Source organism: Paramormyrops kingsleyae, chromosome 18 (assembly GCF_048594095.1).
Source record: "Paramormyrops kingsleyae isolate MSU_618 chromosome 18, PKINGS_0.4, whole genome shotgun sequence".
Taxonomy (NCBI): Eukaryota; Metazoa; Chordata; class Actinopteri; order Osteoglossiformes; family Mormyridae; genus Paramormyrops; species Paramormyrops kingsleyae.
The window spans coordinates 22,003,251-22,016,622 of record NC_132814.1 but is presented as its reverse complement, the minus strand read 5'-3'; the positions used below and the strand labels follow the sequence as shown (position 1 = coordinate 22,016,622).

The window sequence follows — 13,372 nt, the reverse complement described above, 5'->3', positions numbered from 1 at the left end:
TCTTCTAGGAAACTTGCATACCATACATTTTTTACTGTTTGTTTAATATTGCTACAGTGTCTGGAGATTAAATGACATCTTTTGAAGCACAATCCTGCCTCACTGAATAAACTCAACCACAAACTCTCCTTGCGTGGCATTTTAATCTTCCATTCTGTTTTTTCCCCCCCGTTCCTTTGTAAATATGTGTGGAGTTGGGGGGGGGGGGGGCGGGCTAGAGGGCAGACTAAAGGCTGTATCATCACGGATGTCTAGAACAGCATATAATCGCAATCAGAATTCTTCATTCTTCTAATAGCGGAATCTGAAAACGGCAGTGAAGCCACACGCTGAAGGACAGTTACAGAAACGATAAACACGAGCCGGATTTATAGCGATACTTCAGATAATGTAAAATAATTTTTTTTAAACCAAGTGAAATGTGGTTAGAATCAAGAAGGTGTAGAATGAGGTGAGTGTATAGACATGTAGAGATTTAGATATAAAGATGTATAGCGTTTCTGGTCTGGTCAGGGGCTGGCAAACGCATTAGGAGCTTGGGGGGGGGGGTGGTCATTCACATTGGTTTAGCTGGCCTGTTTGAGTTGGAGGCGCCCCGAGACCAAGCGTGATTCCCTCTTTCCACTCCGATCCCAGGAAGCGTAGAGTCGATGAGTCCCTTCCTTTTGATGGACCGCCGCGGAAACTGAGCAGGGAACATTTTTCCGGTGGGGTTCGGTGGTTCGGCCCGAGCTTAGCGGCTCTCCATTATTTTCCCCTCCCCTGTTTTCTTCTTGGCCGCCAAGCGACGGGGAACCAGACCCCAGTCAGCACTTTTGTCTGGAAGCGGCTCAAGGGTTTTTTTTTCCCTTTCTCCCCCCCCCCAACTTTTTATAGGAAGTTTCAGTCCGGCGTGGGACACCTCACTGGGGAGCAGGGGCTGGCAGGGTCCCTGCGCCCCCCCCCTCGGGAAGCTGTTGATGTTTTCGGTCACATCGTTACGCTGCTATGAATGAAATGGCTGGCTGTGGAAAGTGTGGCTCTGTCTGGATGCCCTTTGGACTCCCTTCTGCTCCAGTCTGTGTTTTTATCGTGTGTATCACCCAGTTCCACTCCTCCTCTGCTTCGCTCTCGGCTCTCTGGCCAGGAGGGGAGGCTGGGACCCGCCCTGTGGGATCAGCTGTGGATTAGCTGTCTGTGCTGCCTTATCAGCCCCAAGAAGCCGTAAAGGCTCCAAAAACAGAAAGTACCTCCCACTGCACTGTGATGCCCTCTGTCAGCAGGGCGGCGCTGTTCCTTACGTTATATTGCCCGCAGGAATGGCAGTACCTCTTTCGACCTGCTTCCCTCTCTATCGCTGTGGTCACCGCTTGTCATTTGCCCCTTCCCAAAGCCCCCCCGTTACTCCCCACACAGGTCATTTAGGGTTTCCTGACCTGATCTGGCAGTGGTCTGTCAGAGTAATGGCTTGGGGGTCTCGGCCCCCTGCCCTTGGGGCTGCCCCGCACCGCGCCCAGATTTCTCTCCTTGCATAGTGTTTTTCTGAGCCTGACCCGCCCACCCCCCACCCCTCATAAGAAGCTCACTCACGAGGTGATGACTTCAGGGGACATAGCTGCCCCCCATGAACCACGCCCAGGGGGATTCTGGCGTGTCTGTCACTGGCGGCTGCCCGTCCATATTCTCCACTTCAGTGGAATATTCTCCTATGTTCTCTGCTCGTGGTATCGGGATACTTTTTCCGGAATGAACACTAGGTGCGGAATCCTGGCTTTCGGGCTCGTTTCCGTGAAATGGAATATCTCAGTTTTATTTGTTTTTAAAATTAATCGGGAAACCATTTGGGAGCCTTTCAGGAAGAGCCCAAGGGTTTGCTGTAATTGATCTCCTTGGCAACAGAGAACCTACTAATCTAAAGACCTAAAATACAGGCCCTGCCAAAACCCCAAAGGCTTTCACCCCCCACCCCCCGAAGTCCCGAGTTTAGTCCGCAATCCATCCAGCCTCCAGGCGTCAGACCCGCAGACGAGCATGTGCCCCACCCAGTAAGAAAACCCCTCCGCTGGGACCTGCAGGCGTCACACCCTTGACAGACTATGGGGTGCACACAGGCTTGAAAACAGGGAAGCCAGCCCCTCCCAGGAGATCATGAGGCACCCCCATCCCGTGGACGATGGGGTAGGGCCTCGAGGGGGCTGGCGGCCGGGCCGTAATGGCCTTCTCTGTGAGGACGGGACTCGCCAAATGGACAGCAGGAAGAGAATGGTGCAGGCTGAGAAAGATCAGTGTTTACAGCGAATCTCTGAGTCACGGCAATCTGTCTAATAGTTATGGCGGCAGCCAGTTCCCAGAAACCATCAGAATGGAGTGTTTCTCTGGAAGTTTTACTGGCCCTGCTTCTGCCACGAGCCAGCACCCAGTCGGCGGGACCTCCCGGCTCGGCCTGTCCGTTTGTCTGATGCCCTGCCGGGAATGGAGCGGAAATTTCCACAGCTGAAGACAGCAGAAAGCCTGCTAGGGATCAGGGGTCGGCGGGGGGGGGGTGGTCCAGGCCTGGGTGGGTGCTGCTCCCCCACTCTGAGTATCATGCTGAGAGCCCTTTGTTGAGATGCTGAATCAGAGATCAAGACAGGGGTGGGGGCGTGGTCATTTGATATGTGGGTGTGGCCTTATTAATGTGAATGCTCCTCCCATAGTGCTTGGATTTATGCAGCTGTTTCAGGTTTTCTGTTTGTGGCCTTGTGTTTGTGTACTTCTGCCTGAGATAATGTTGGCTATTAATCTGCTTCTAGAAGGTTCTACAAACGGAACCCTTATTTTCGCTTCTCACATTTACCTGAAGCTTTGTGGCAAACCTCCAGTACTGTGAGAACGAAACATGACATAAACAGAGACTCTGAACAGGAAGTGACCTCAAACCTGAACCCACTATTCTCCCTGATTACTGATGTTATAACAGTCTAGTAATGCGATGAAAAATGTGCAATTAAAATCCCATTTCCTATTTTTAAAACCCACCCAGTGGACTTTACATTTATCTGTGACAAATATGCATTATTGCAAGCATTATACCATAAACACATTAAAACTGACTATTAAGTCTACATTTTGTATTGGCCCACAAGCATTTTCCATTTTCACGAGTGTGTGGGGTGCCCTGTCATTCCTCAGCGAGCCACCGAGAGGCGCCACTGCACAGAGCCACCTGTCTGGGTCTGTCATCACTCATGGGTGTCTAGTGAAGGGCTTCAGCCAGTGTGTGGCTCAGTGGAGTCTGAAATTCAGAATGGGGGAGGCGTTCGTAGGGCGCAGGGCACTACTTCATGGGTGGATGGATACATGCTTGCATTCTTAGTTCATTAATCGCGACTGTGAAGGAGAGCAAATGGCCAGGGACTGTGAAGGAGAGCGAATGGCCAGGGACTGTGAAGGAGAGCGAATGGCCAGGGACTGTGAAGGAGAGCGAATGGCCAGGGACTGTGAAGGAGAGCGAATGGCCAGCGACTGTGAAGGAGAGCGAATGGCCAGCGACTGTGAAGGAGAGCGAATGGCCAGCGACTGTGAAGGAGGGCGAATGGCGCGGCCTGCCAACATTCCGGGGCCCCGCGTCATTGGCCCGTGGGCCTGCTCTGTCACGGCCTCGCATAGTGGCCTCAATTGTTTGTGCCGCCTGCCCTGGCGAACAAAGGCGCGTTTGAGGGCCGGGGCCCAGATCCGGCGCACGGGGGCCCTCACATTATTTACATGGGCCTTCGGGAGGCCACTGTGGGGTGGGGGCATGCTGCTTTGTCCCTTCCCTCTGTGGGAGTGCACTGCACCCCCCCCCCCCACTCCCTCAAAAAATACAAAAGGCTTAATCTCCAAGTGTGCCTGATCATGGACAGTACCCCCCCCCCCCCAGTAAACCAGGAAACCGAGGTTTGTAGGGTGTGTGTTTGTGTGTGTGTGTGTTTTAGTGAACATGATTCTCTCTTTCTGCTGTGTTTGTGTGTGGGCATTTACACCAGTGTGTCTGTACCTGCATGTGTGTGTGTGTGTGTGTGTGTGTGTTCATGTACATTTACAGCCATTTGCACGCTGTCCCGCCTTTATGTGGCACCCCCCCCCCCCCCACCCGACACGTGGGAGAGCAGGGGGCGGCAGGGGGCCGAGTGTGGCTGTCAGCACACTCTTATGTTCTGAGGAGATTTATGCCTGGGGGAGTCTGTGCAGCTGTCCCCAAGGTCACGCCCCCCCACCCCCACCCCACTGGCAGCATGTGTCCTGATTGGCCAAAGCCGGGTCTCTTATTGCTGTCTGTCCTTCGTCTGTGAAAGGACTCGTGACACGCGGATCACAGCGGGAATAACAAACCCCAAGATGACAGTGACACATCCAGCGGCTGATTCGGCTCAGCCTGATTCTCAGTAGGGGGCGCTGTGTGGCTCGGTGGGTTCGGACGTCGTGCCTATGATCAGAAGGTCACTGGTTCAAATCCCACAGTCGGAAGAGTGATTTCATCATTTGGGCCCCTGAGCTAGACCCTTAGCCACAATTACCCCAGGTACTGTCAGACCCTGGGATTTGAAACAGCGACCTTCTGGTCACAGCCAGTGTCCTAACCTGCAGTCATACACCACAGCTGAAGCCCCAGACTGAGGTTTAACGGCCTGTTTTTATCGATTTAGAGCAGCATCGCCACTTCAGCCCCATCTCCCCCTTGGACCTGCTGCTCACAGAGGCAAAGTCTCTGTATGTCTCACTTGGGACTCTGCTTATGCTCCAAGCACAATATGAAAGTAAAACATAAACTCTGTGCGAGTCCTGTTGGGAAAACCTTAAGTCACGCTTCTAGAAAATCGTTCAAGGGTAATTTTAAGGCTGATTATTCTCTCTTTTTTATTTTTGCTGTTTTTAACTGATTTTAACTAATTTGATTTTTATACCAAGCATAAGTAAACGTCTGCATTGAGAAACCGAACACAGATATTTACTGTTTACAGTTTGTTACCTATTAAACCAGAGTGGCGCGATAATAAGATGTATGGATATATACATACATACATTATTAATTACAAAGGATTTTACACGACACACACTTGCACTGTTAATGAGACATTTAGACCTAAATAGTGACAATAAACAGCAGCAGTGTAAAGAATGTCAGAGAAGGTATTAAACAGAATTTCACAGAAGAACCTGGATTATTAATCCATTGTTTTGTAAAGTTGTCAGATAATATTCTCGGAGGTACCTTTAGTGTCTTTAGAAAGAAGAAATACCGCATGTACAACATTACATAAATATTTAACATTGCTTAACTGATAGCCAAGTGACGCAACATAAAATGAAATAGGTGCTTTATTAGTGTTTTGCTGCCATCTAGTGGCAGTAAGGCAGTGCATCAGGTATCTGAACAGGCTGGCGGTTGTTTACCCACGGACTAAAGTTACTTCTTCTGGGGATGTCATATGAGTCTGTTCTGCTAAGAAGCAGGAAGCTGAATAAATGGCTTCTCCAGAATCCCAACACTTCAGTTTTGGCAGTTCTTGCAGTGCAGCCTGAGTTCAGACCAGTGTGTCAAGATGCATCTCGGGTGAGAGGTTTAGCTCTGTGTTCTATCATTTTCTCAGCTGGATTTAGTGACTCCCTGCCAAGGCCAAGCTCTCTCTGCTGGGTAAATGAATGTTCTGTGTGTGCAGATACTTCTGTCCAAAGTGACACGCAGGTGAAGATCAAAGCAGGCTCCTCCATTGTCGCTGGAGTAATGGGTCTGGGTGAAGGGCCCAGTGGCACAATCAGCCATGGGATTTGAACCAACAACCTTTTGATCACGAGGCCTAACCTGCAGAGCCCCTGTCGTCCTGTAGCTGTATAAACACCTATAAAGAATGGGTGGATTCTGAACTGATCAATGAACTTCACCTGTAAGCTAAATGGTGTATAGGTCAGTCAGTTAGGCCTATGTGCCTGTGATCAGTTGGTTGCTGGTTTGAATCTCATGGTCAGTAGAGTAATGACATTACAGTTGGGCCCAGGAACAAGGGCCTTAGCCTCATGTAAAATGCTGACTCTGCACTCCGACCACAAGCTTCACTCTCATGTGTGTATGTGTCATTAAAAAGGAGAGCATGATGGGATATGCAAAAACATTGCTATGTACCTGTACTGGTACAAATGGGAAGCATTCCATTTCGAGACTGAAAGGTGTTGTGATGGCATGAGGTCCGAGAGACACCAGTAGATATCCCATCATGTGAAAGTCCCACCTTCTCCTCTCTTGCAGGCCGTAATGAGCTGATAGCGAGATACATCAAGCTGCGGACAGGAAAGACCAGGACGCGGAAGCAGGTACCGCCGTCTCCGATCGCCATATCGGCACTTTGCAAATGAATGCACTACTGGATTCAGAGGGATGCTTTGGAAATACTGCCCCGGGGGACGGTACAGCAGCTAAATAAGTCGGCAGTCAGGAAGCGGCCTCGTTAAATTCAGTTCAGCAGGAGAGGAGTATAAGAGGATTTTTAGAAGAGCTTTCGGTTTAGCGTAACATTCATGGGGGCATTAGGCAGTGCATAATTAGTTTGATCTGATTTTGATGATTAATGATGTTTCTCTTTACTTGGGAAGCAGCTTGGATGAATAAGGCTTCCAGGGCTGGTGGCCTGTGAATGTTGAGTGGGTGGAAGGTTAGGGCCCCCCTGCAGCAGCACGTGAACATGCACCGTTGCGGTTTCATTTACGAATGTGTTGCTGACGTCGTTTCATGTAACTTTCTCGTCGGGACATGCGATGTCCTTTCCAGATACGAAGTTTCCTTTTTCTACTTCTGACCGTTGTCTAGCTGTTACTGAGGTTTTTGGGTACACATCCCTGTTTTTCTGCAGGTTGTCGGATCACACAGTGAGGCGGTCTCAAACGGAAGCTGCAGAGCGACTGTTCAATGCATCGCTGTTTACGTACAGCAGGGGGCGCCACACACCACTTCAATCGCTAAATGGGCTCTCAGTAAAAATAACAACTTGAGGCTTTGTTTCTGGCTTATGAATTGCACTGTGCCATGGAACTGGGAATCACAAATAATGAACTGAATCCCCAGCCTTACTTAGAAGCAGTTTTGAGTTCGATCTACCCTTTGTGCCCTTGGAGGACTGTCTCTGAACACGTACCTGTTGAGAGACACAATGGAGTATCACAGCCTGCTCAGTCAGCACAAACACTCCTAACCTTGAGCGCTGTGCCCAGGGGCGGATTAACGCACAGGCTAGATATGGCTTAAGCCTAGGGGCCCCACGTGTGCCAGCCTGCAAGGGGGCCCCCATTGGCGCGGGGCTGGGTTGGGGGGCCCACAGACTACTGTAGCCTAGGGGCCTCCGTACACCTTAATCCGCCCCTGGCTGTGCCCTTAATCCCAATCTATCCATGGGGGCTGGATGTGGGCCCACAGTGTTGTGACCCCCTCTGTAAGTGTCTATGTTTCAGTGTAGCGGTGTGTGGCTCAGCAGGTTAGGACACTACTTGTGATCAGAAGGTCATAGGTTCGAATCCCCAAGTCGACAGAGTGGTTTTACCGCTGGGTCCTTGAGCACGGACCTCAATTCCCAATTGCTCCAGGGATTGTCTGACTCTGCTTTGTGAGAAATATGTATGTTGCTTTAGATAAAAGTGTCTGTTAAATACATAAGATGGGAAAAGCAGTTTCCAGATGGAGGTGAATAAAATGTCACTGCTTTATTCTGTCTTACAGCAGGACATTAGTCGGAGCTGCCTAAGACAGGGAGGGTTTCTGTACAAACCCAGTCCAGCTCTCGCTTATGTCCGATAGCTGATGTTACTATTTACGTCGGTCTCTTTGGAGCTGATGCTTTAGAGCGCTGCATTGCTAGGCCCTGCCTGAGTGTTTAAACCTGTTTCACGCCCCCTCCCCCCCCCAGGTGTCTAGTCACATACAGGTTTTAGCACGGAAGAAAGTCCGGGAGTACCAAGCAGGCATCAAGGTAGGTGCCACCAGGGGGCGTGCGGGCGGCTCCTTCCTCTTTGGTTACGGCTTCTTCTCTCCTCTCTTTCCTCTCCTCCCCCCGTTCTGCTCTTCTTTTCTGCAGGTCTCTAGCCACTTGCAGGTTCTTGCCAGGAGAAAATCTCGCGAGATTCAGTCAAAGCTGAAGGTATGCGCTTGTGTAGCAGGCTGGGCGGGGCTTGTGGCGGCTTGGCTTTGAGGCTGACCAATAACAGCGGCTCGGCATGGCAGAAGCACCAATGGGGAATGGCCTTTTAACTCTCAGGACGCTTAACCAAGGGCAGGGCTGTGGAGAGAGCCAGAAAGTTTTGAAAATGGCTTTAGGTGGTCTAGGGTGAGTTTAGAAATACTGTTTATGTGAGTCTGTAAGCAGTGAGTTTCGTGTTGGCAGGATAGTTCCAATCAAAGTCGTGTTTTTCTGGATACTCTTAATGTACTTTGTGATTTTTTTGTAATAAGCATCTTCTTTTGAACTAAAACACAGGCACTGTAAAAGCATTTGTCTGAAAGAAATCACAGATAATGGAAAGTATTGGCATCTTCTTGGCATTTAAATGTCTATAAATTCACCACGAAATTTAAAAATTAGTTGATGATTCTAATAATGTTAGACTTGGAGTTTCCTATGAGAGCTTTGTCCAGAAGAGGGCAGTAGAGCTCATAACATATAAACACACTTTATTACAGCTTCTCCCCAGGTTATGATGGGGTTATGTTCCGATAAACATATCGTAAGGCGAAAATGCATTTTAATGCAGTACACCTAACCTAACAAACGTTATAGCCTAGCCCGCCTTAAACTTAGAACACTTAGATTAGCCTACAGTTGGGCAAAATCATTTAAAAAGTGGTGAATATCTCATGTAATTTATTGAATAATGTGCTGAAAGTTAAAAACGTTTAGCCATCGTAAAGTCTAAATATCGTAACACGGACCATCGTAACCCAGGGAGTGTCTACATAATACTCTATTTACACATCCAGGGTTATGAAATAGCTCAAAGTGAAGAAATCAGACCCAATGATAAGAGAAAGTTTATACATTACAATGCCGCAATAAAAGATTAAGGGCAGCCTGGGGAAATCGTTTTTTTTTTTTTTTAGAGAGAGGTTACAGTTTTGTTTGTTTGATCAGATCTGCTTTACTACTGTGTTCAAGGACACCCTGCCAATACTGTTCTCCAGATTGGAGTCTTTGGGTCACTTTCTGTGTCATGATTTAAGGTGTGGGCCTAAATTAGCTCCATCATTGACATAGACTTTGGGGGCAGTACCAAGGCTTGTGGGCGGGGCTTGTTCTTACTCAGGGATACTTCTTTGCGTGGTACGCTCTCCTGGCACTTGATATTGGCAGAGTAACTGTGCTTACACTATCAAGGACAGTGTGGCTGTCAGTCAGGGGACATTCTAAGCACATGCTTACGGCTGCATGACCTGCCGCCAGCTGTCGCCATGGCTTCGGATGTGTGCTAGAGTGTGGCCGGCGAGTGTCTCCCCCCCGCCCCCTGCCCCCCTCCCCGGTGCAGTCGTGCTGCGTGGCTAACGTGCTAACGCTATGGCGAGCAGGCTTTCCTGTGCTGCGCATTAACCCCCTCTCTTCCTCTCTGTAACCCCCCTCCCTCCCACCTTCCATGTTTGTGTCTTCTCTGGGGAACTGGAGAGCCGTAGCACTACGGCGGTACGAGTCTAAATTAGTGCCATTCCACGCGGGTCACTCACGCTTAGTCCATGTTCACTCTCGGCCGTCTCCGTCTGGGATGAGGGGCTGGTGAAGCCGCTTTATGATGTCCCCACGCCCCCCCCCCTCTCCTGGAGTTCCTCGCTGTTTACTTTTTCTCCGTCTTAAGGGTTCAAGACGTTTCACAACATTGGCCGATTTCCTCCATGTTTCCTGTAACCTCTAAACTCACCTCCCACAATCAGTACACACGCTTTCCTGTGTTAATGCACTCTTATGTCCGTCTTTAGAAGCTCTGCAGTATATCTGCTGAAGCTTCGGACTTTGTGAAATGTGAAATTCCGGACTTAAACTCGTTTGGGTAACCATGTTAAGTGATCCTTACTAAGTTTAATAGTGCCATTTCTGTACTCGTACCCTGTGCTTAGTGACCAGTTTCAACTGCTAATCTTCCTTAATCCCTTACACTTTAATCAGGAGCTGGTGGTTTGGGTCCCCTCTGTCCAGCCCAGTTCCTCCCTTGATGTCTAACTTCTGGTGTCACCACATGATGCACTATCCTCTCTTTGGATATCCTCCCTCTCTCCCCCCCCCCCCCCCTCGGGTTCTGCTGGGCCGATATAGGGCTCAGTGGGTTAGAACACTGTGCCTGTCGTCAGAAGGTCAGCGGTTCAAAACATTGGGCCCCTGAGCAAGACGGGACTGTCTGACTCTGCTCTCTCAAAAAAAAATTACATCACTGTGGATAAAAGGTTCTGCTAAATGAATAATTAATAATATGAATCTGCAAGCTAATCTATGGGTTGTGCCACTCAAAATTAGATAAAATGATGGAAGAATACAATATGTGAATAGGAATTACAAACCTTTCACTGCTGAGACAGAGATGAACATCTTCCTAAACCGATTTTAGAAGGAACTGAGAATTTGACCCCGGCTCTTTAAAACCAAAGATTGAAACAAGCAGCCGACGTTAACTCAGCAGTGTACTTTGTCCATAGGCTTATGATCAGGGAGGAAGGGCCCCGTTCTGCAGGTGTGCTCAGATCCGTCCCCTGGTTGGCTTTTACTAACGGTGTCTTCTCTCTCTGATTCAGGCCATGAACTTGGTAAGTCTTCACTTGATTATCGCCAGTCGCTTCTTTGCTCTAAGCCTCCCAGCTGAAGCCCTGCCCGCCAGCTGCGTGGTGTTAGGCTGGCATGGCCCCCGCCCGCCCGCCCGCCCGCACTTTGCGCGTTTGCTCCCTTCTCCGCTTGGCTCACAGGGCAAGGCCTGGTGCTAACGCTATTGCCATTAACAGGGCACAAAGATCTGCGTGCGGTACTCACCCGCCAGCTTCGCTTGCTTTTCACAGCAGGCTGAGGGATCTTTGGAGACTTCCTGAGTCCATCTAAAACACACCCCTCCCCTGCAGGACTGTCTCCATCCTCTCAAAGTCAGTGTCTCAAATTTACCATAGTATGGGCATAGGGGGTACGCTCTGCCCCCAGCCGGCAGTAGATTTCCTGGCTTTTCTAATCTATACTCTTTATGGATTATAGATCTACTTTTGTTGCACATTTTTCATGGACAGATATAAACTTGATGAATTTCATCGATTACTCTTCTTATACACCACAGGGTTTGCGGCACGAAAATATGTTAACATACGTTATAGATGTAAATATAAATCCCTTAAAAGCAGTGTTTTCCAACCTGGTCGTCAGGGATTCGCAGAGTCCGCGTTTTTGCTCCTTCCCAGCTGCTGATAGGGAGCAAAAATGTGGACCAGAAGGCAGGGAGCTCGGAGGGAGCAAAAATAGAATATAAATACAGGCAGTCCCCTAGTTAAGAACATCTGACTTACGGACTATTTGTACTTGCGGACGGACTGCCAGGAAGGCACACAGTACTTTGTGATGCTCATGAAAGCATTGTGAGGCTTCAGTGGTCGTCTGCTCGAGGTACAGTACAGTACTGTGTAGTTATTATTATTATTATTATTATTATTATTATTATTATTTATTTTGTGTGTACGTGAGCCCAGGAATGGGTTGTTCCCTGCCTTGTGCCTGTAACGTCTGGGATAGGCTCCGGACCCCATGCAACCAGGAATAGGACAAGCAGTTACAGAAAATGGATGGATGGATGGATGGATGGATGATTATTCAAATTCAAATTTTATTTCTCACATGCATCATCATGCATAGTACAACCTGCAGATTTGAAAAAACACTCTAAAACTATATAAAAAGAGATGATAGATTATAGTGCTATCTATACTATATACAAAATATATATCTGCTATGTACATATATTGCACTATAGAATAACATTGAACATGGAGTTTACGATGGGATGGCATAGAAGTATGGAATGCATAATATAATATAATATATAATATAATATAGCCCACTGTGTTGTTCATTGGAGGGGGGATGAAGGGTTGATGATGTCACTCCATCACTGTCACCCTTTCGCATCCTGGGTATTGTCCTTACCCACAAGTTTGACTTACGGAACGGATCTGGCCCGTAACCTGGGGACTGCCGGTATGTAAGCCTTTTAAATATGACATTGAGATATGGACAGAAAAATACAGTAAAAATATATATATATATATAGTAGCTCCCCTCTGCGTTGTGTTTTTCTGGCATGTTTGAAATGTGGGACACGCCGGCAAGGGCCTCTGTCTGCCTCAGGGCTCCAGCCAGTCTGGGCCAGATCCAGTTCGCCTTCCCGGGGATTGACTGGTGCCTCTGAGGCTCCAGCTGCCTCCCTTTGCCGCATTTTGCGTGAATGACGGCGGGAAACGTGAGAAACTAAAATGCTGCGATGGGTGGGGTCACAGTCAGCTGTCCGTCACCACAAGTTCCCAGCTTGAAGCTACATAGAAAAGCAGGCAACTTAAGGCGCGACCTTTAAAAAACTCTTCTGATTTTCACTCATTATTTAATGGATTTCGCTCAGTTAAATTAGCTGTGAAAGGCTGTCAGATCAGTGTCGCGTTTTCAGTAGGATATTAATCCTCCTCGCAGATGGGAGCTTGAACACAGTTATAGAGGCACAAATACTTAATTAGTGATTAAAATGCCGCAGATGTTTCTCACCTGTAGAGTGAAATAGTCACTTCCGGAATGGTTTTCCAAGCCTGTCACGTTTCCATAAACTCACTACAGGCCACACCCCTAACGACTGTTACCAAGCAGTTACTGTCCAGGAAGCCACTGGCAGCAGAGAGGATTCAGGATTTAAAAGTACCTGCTTTCTCTCTCTCTCTCTCTCTCTGTGTCTCTCACTCTCTCTTTCTCACTGTCAGTGAAGTAAAGCTTCCCTTAGCCTTTTTTTCTGCATGAAGTAGTACGCAGATGCAGCAGCACACGTCCGTAAGGCATGTCTGTGTCCACAAATAAATACTGATCTCTGTTTAAAACCTCAACGTTCATATGGAAATCCTTACACTGCCACGCAGTGTTCAATTCTGAAGACAGTTTTATTTGAGCAAAGTACTGCATCGCTTTTCAGTTTTCAAATTTGTTTCATTTTTCATTAAGAATTTTTTGGGGAGGCACAGTGACATCAGACCTTGGTGCTTCATCAAGGAGTTTGGTGTTGGATTGTATTTGTGTATATAGCATATTCTGCTATTGGCTCAAATTTGCTCCTTTTTCGTCAAGTTTTCAGGTCTGGTTAAAGAGAATTAATGATAAGTTTCAGTGTCAAATACGCTGCAAGTCAG

The 13,372-nt window shown here is 48.2% G+C and overlaps 1 protein-coding gene across 8 annotated transcripts in view; it reads left to right on the top strand.

The window, feature by feature from the left end:
* tead3a (TEA domain family member 3 a) overlaps positions 1 to 13,372 on the top strand; it is a 28,668-nt gene that overhangs the window by 8,746 nt on the left and 6,550 nt on the right. For 2 of the 8 annotated variants that reach the window (XM_023834076.2, XM_072702419.1), the window contains exons 2-4: positions 6,245 to 6,309; positions 7,893 to 7,955; positions 10,751 to 10,762. In XM_023834076.2, coding sequence (XP_023689844.1) covers positions 6,245 to 6,309; positions 7,893 to 7,955; positions 10,751 to 10,762 — 140 coding nt within the window. Of the gene's footprint in view, positions 1 to 6,244; positions 6,310 to 7,892; positions 7,956 to 8,060; positions 8,124 to 10,750; positions 10,763 to 13,372 lie in introns of all 8 variants that reach the window. The other 6 variants (XM_072702422.1, XM_072702418.1, XM_072702423.1 and 3 more) reach the window with 3 other exon arrangements.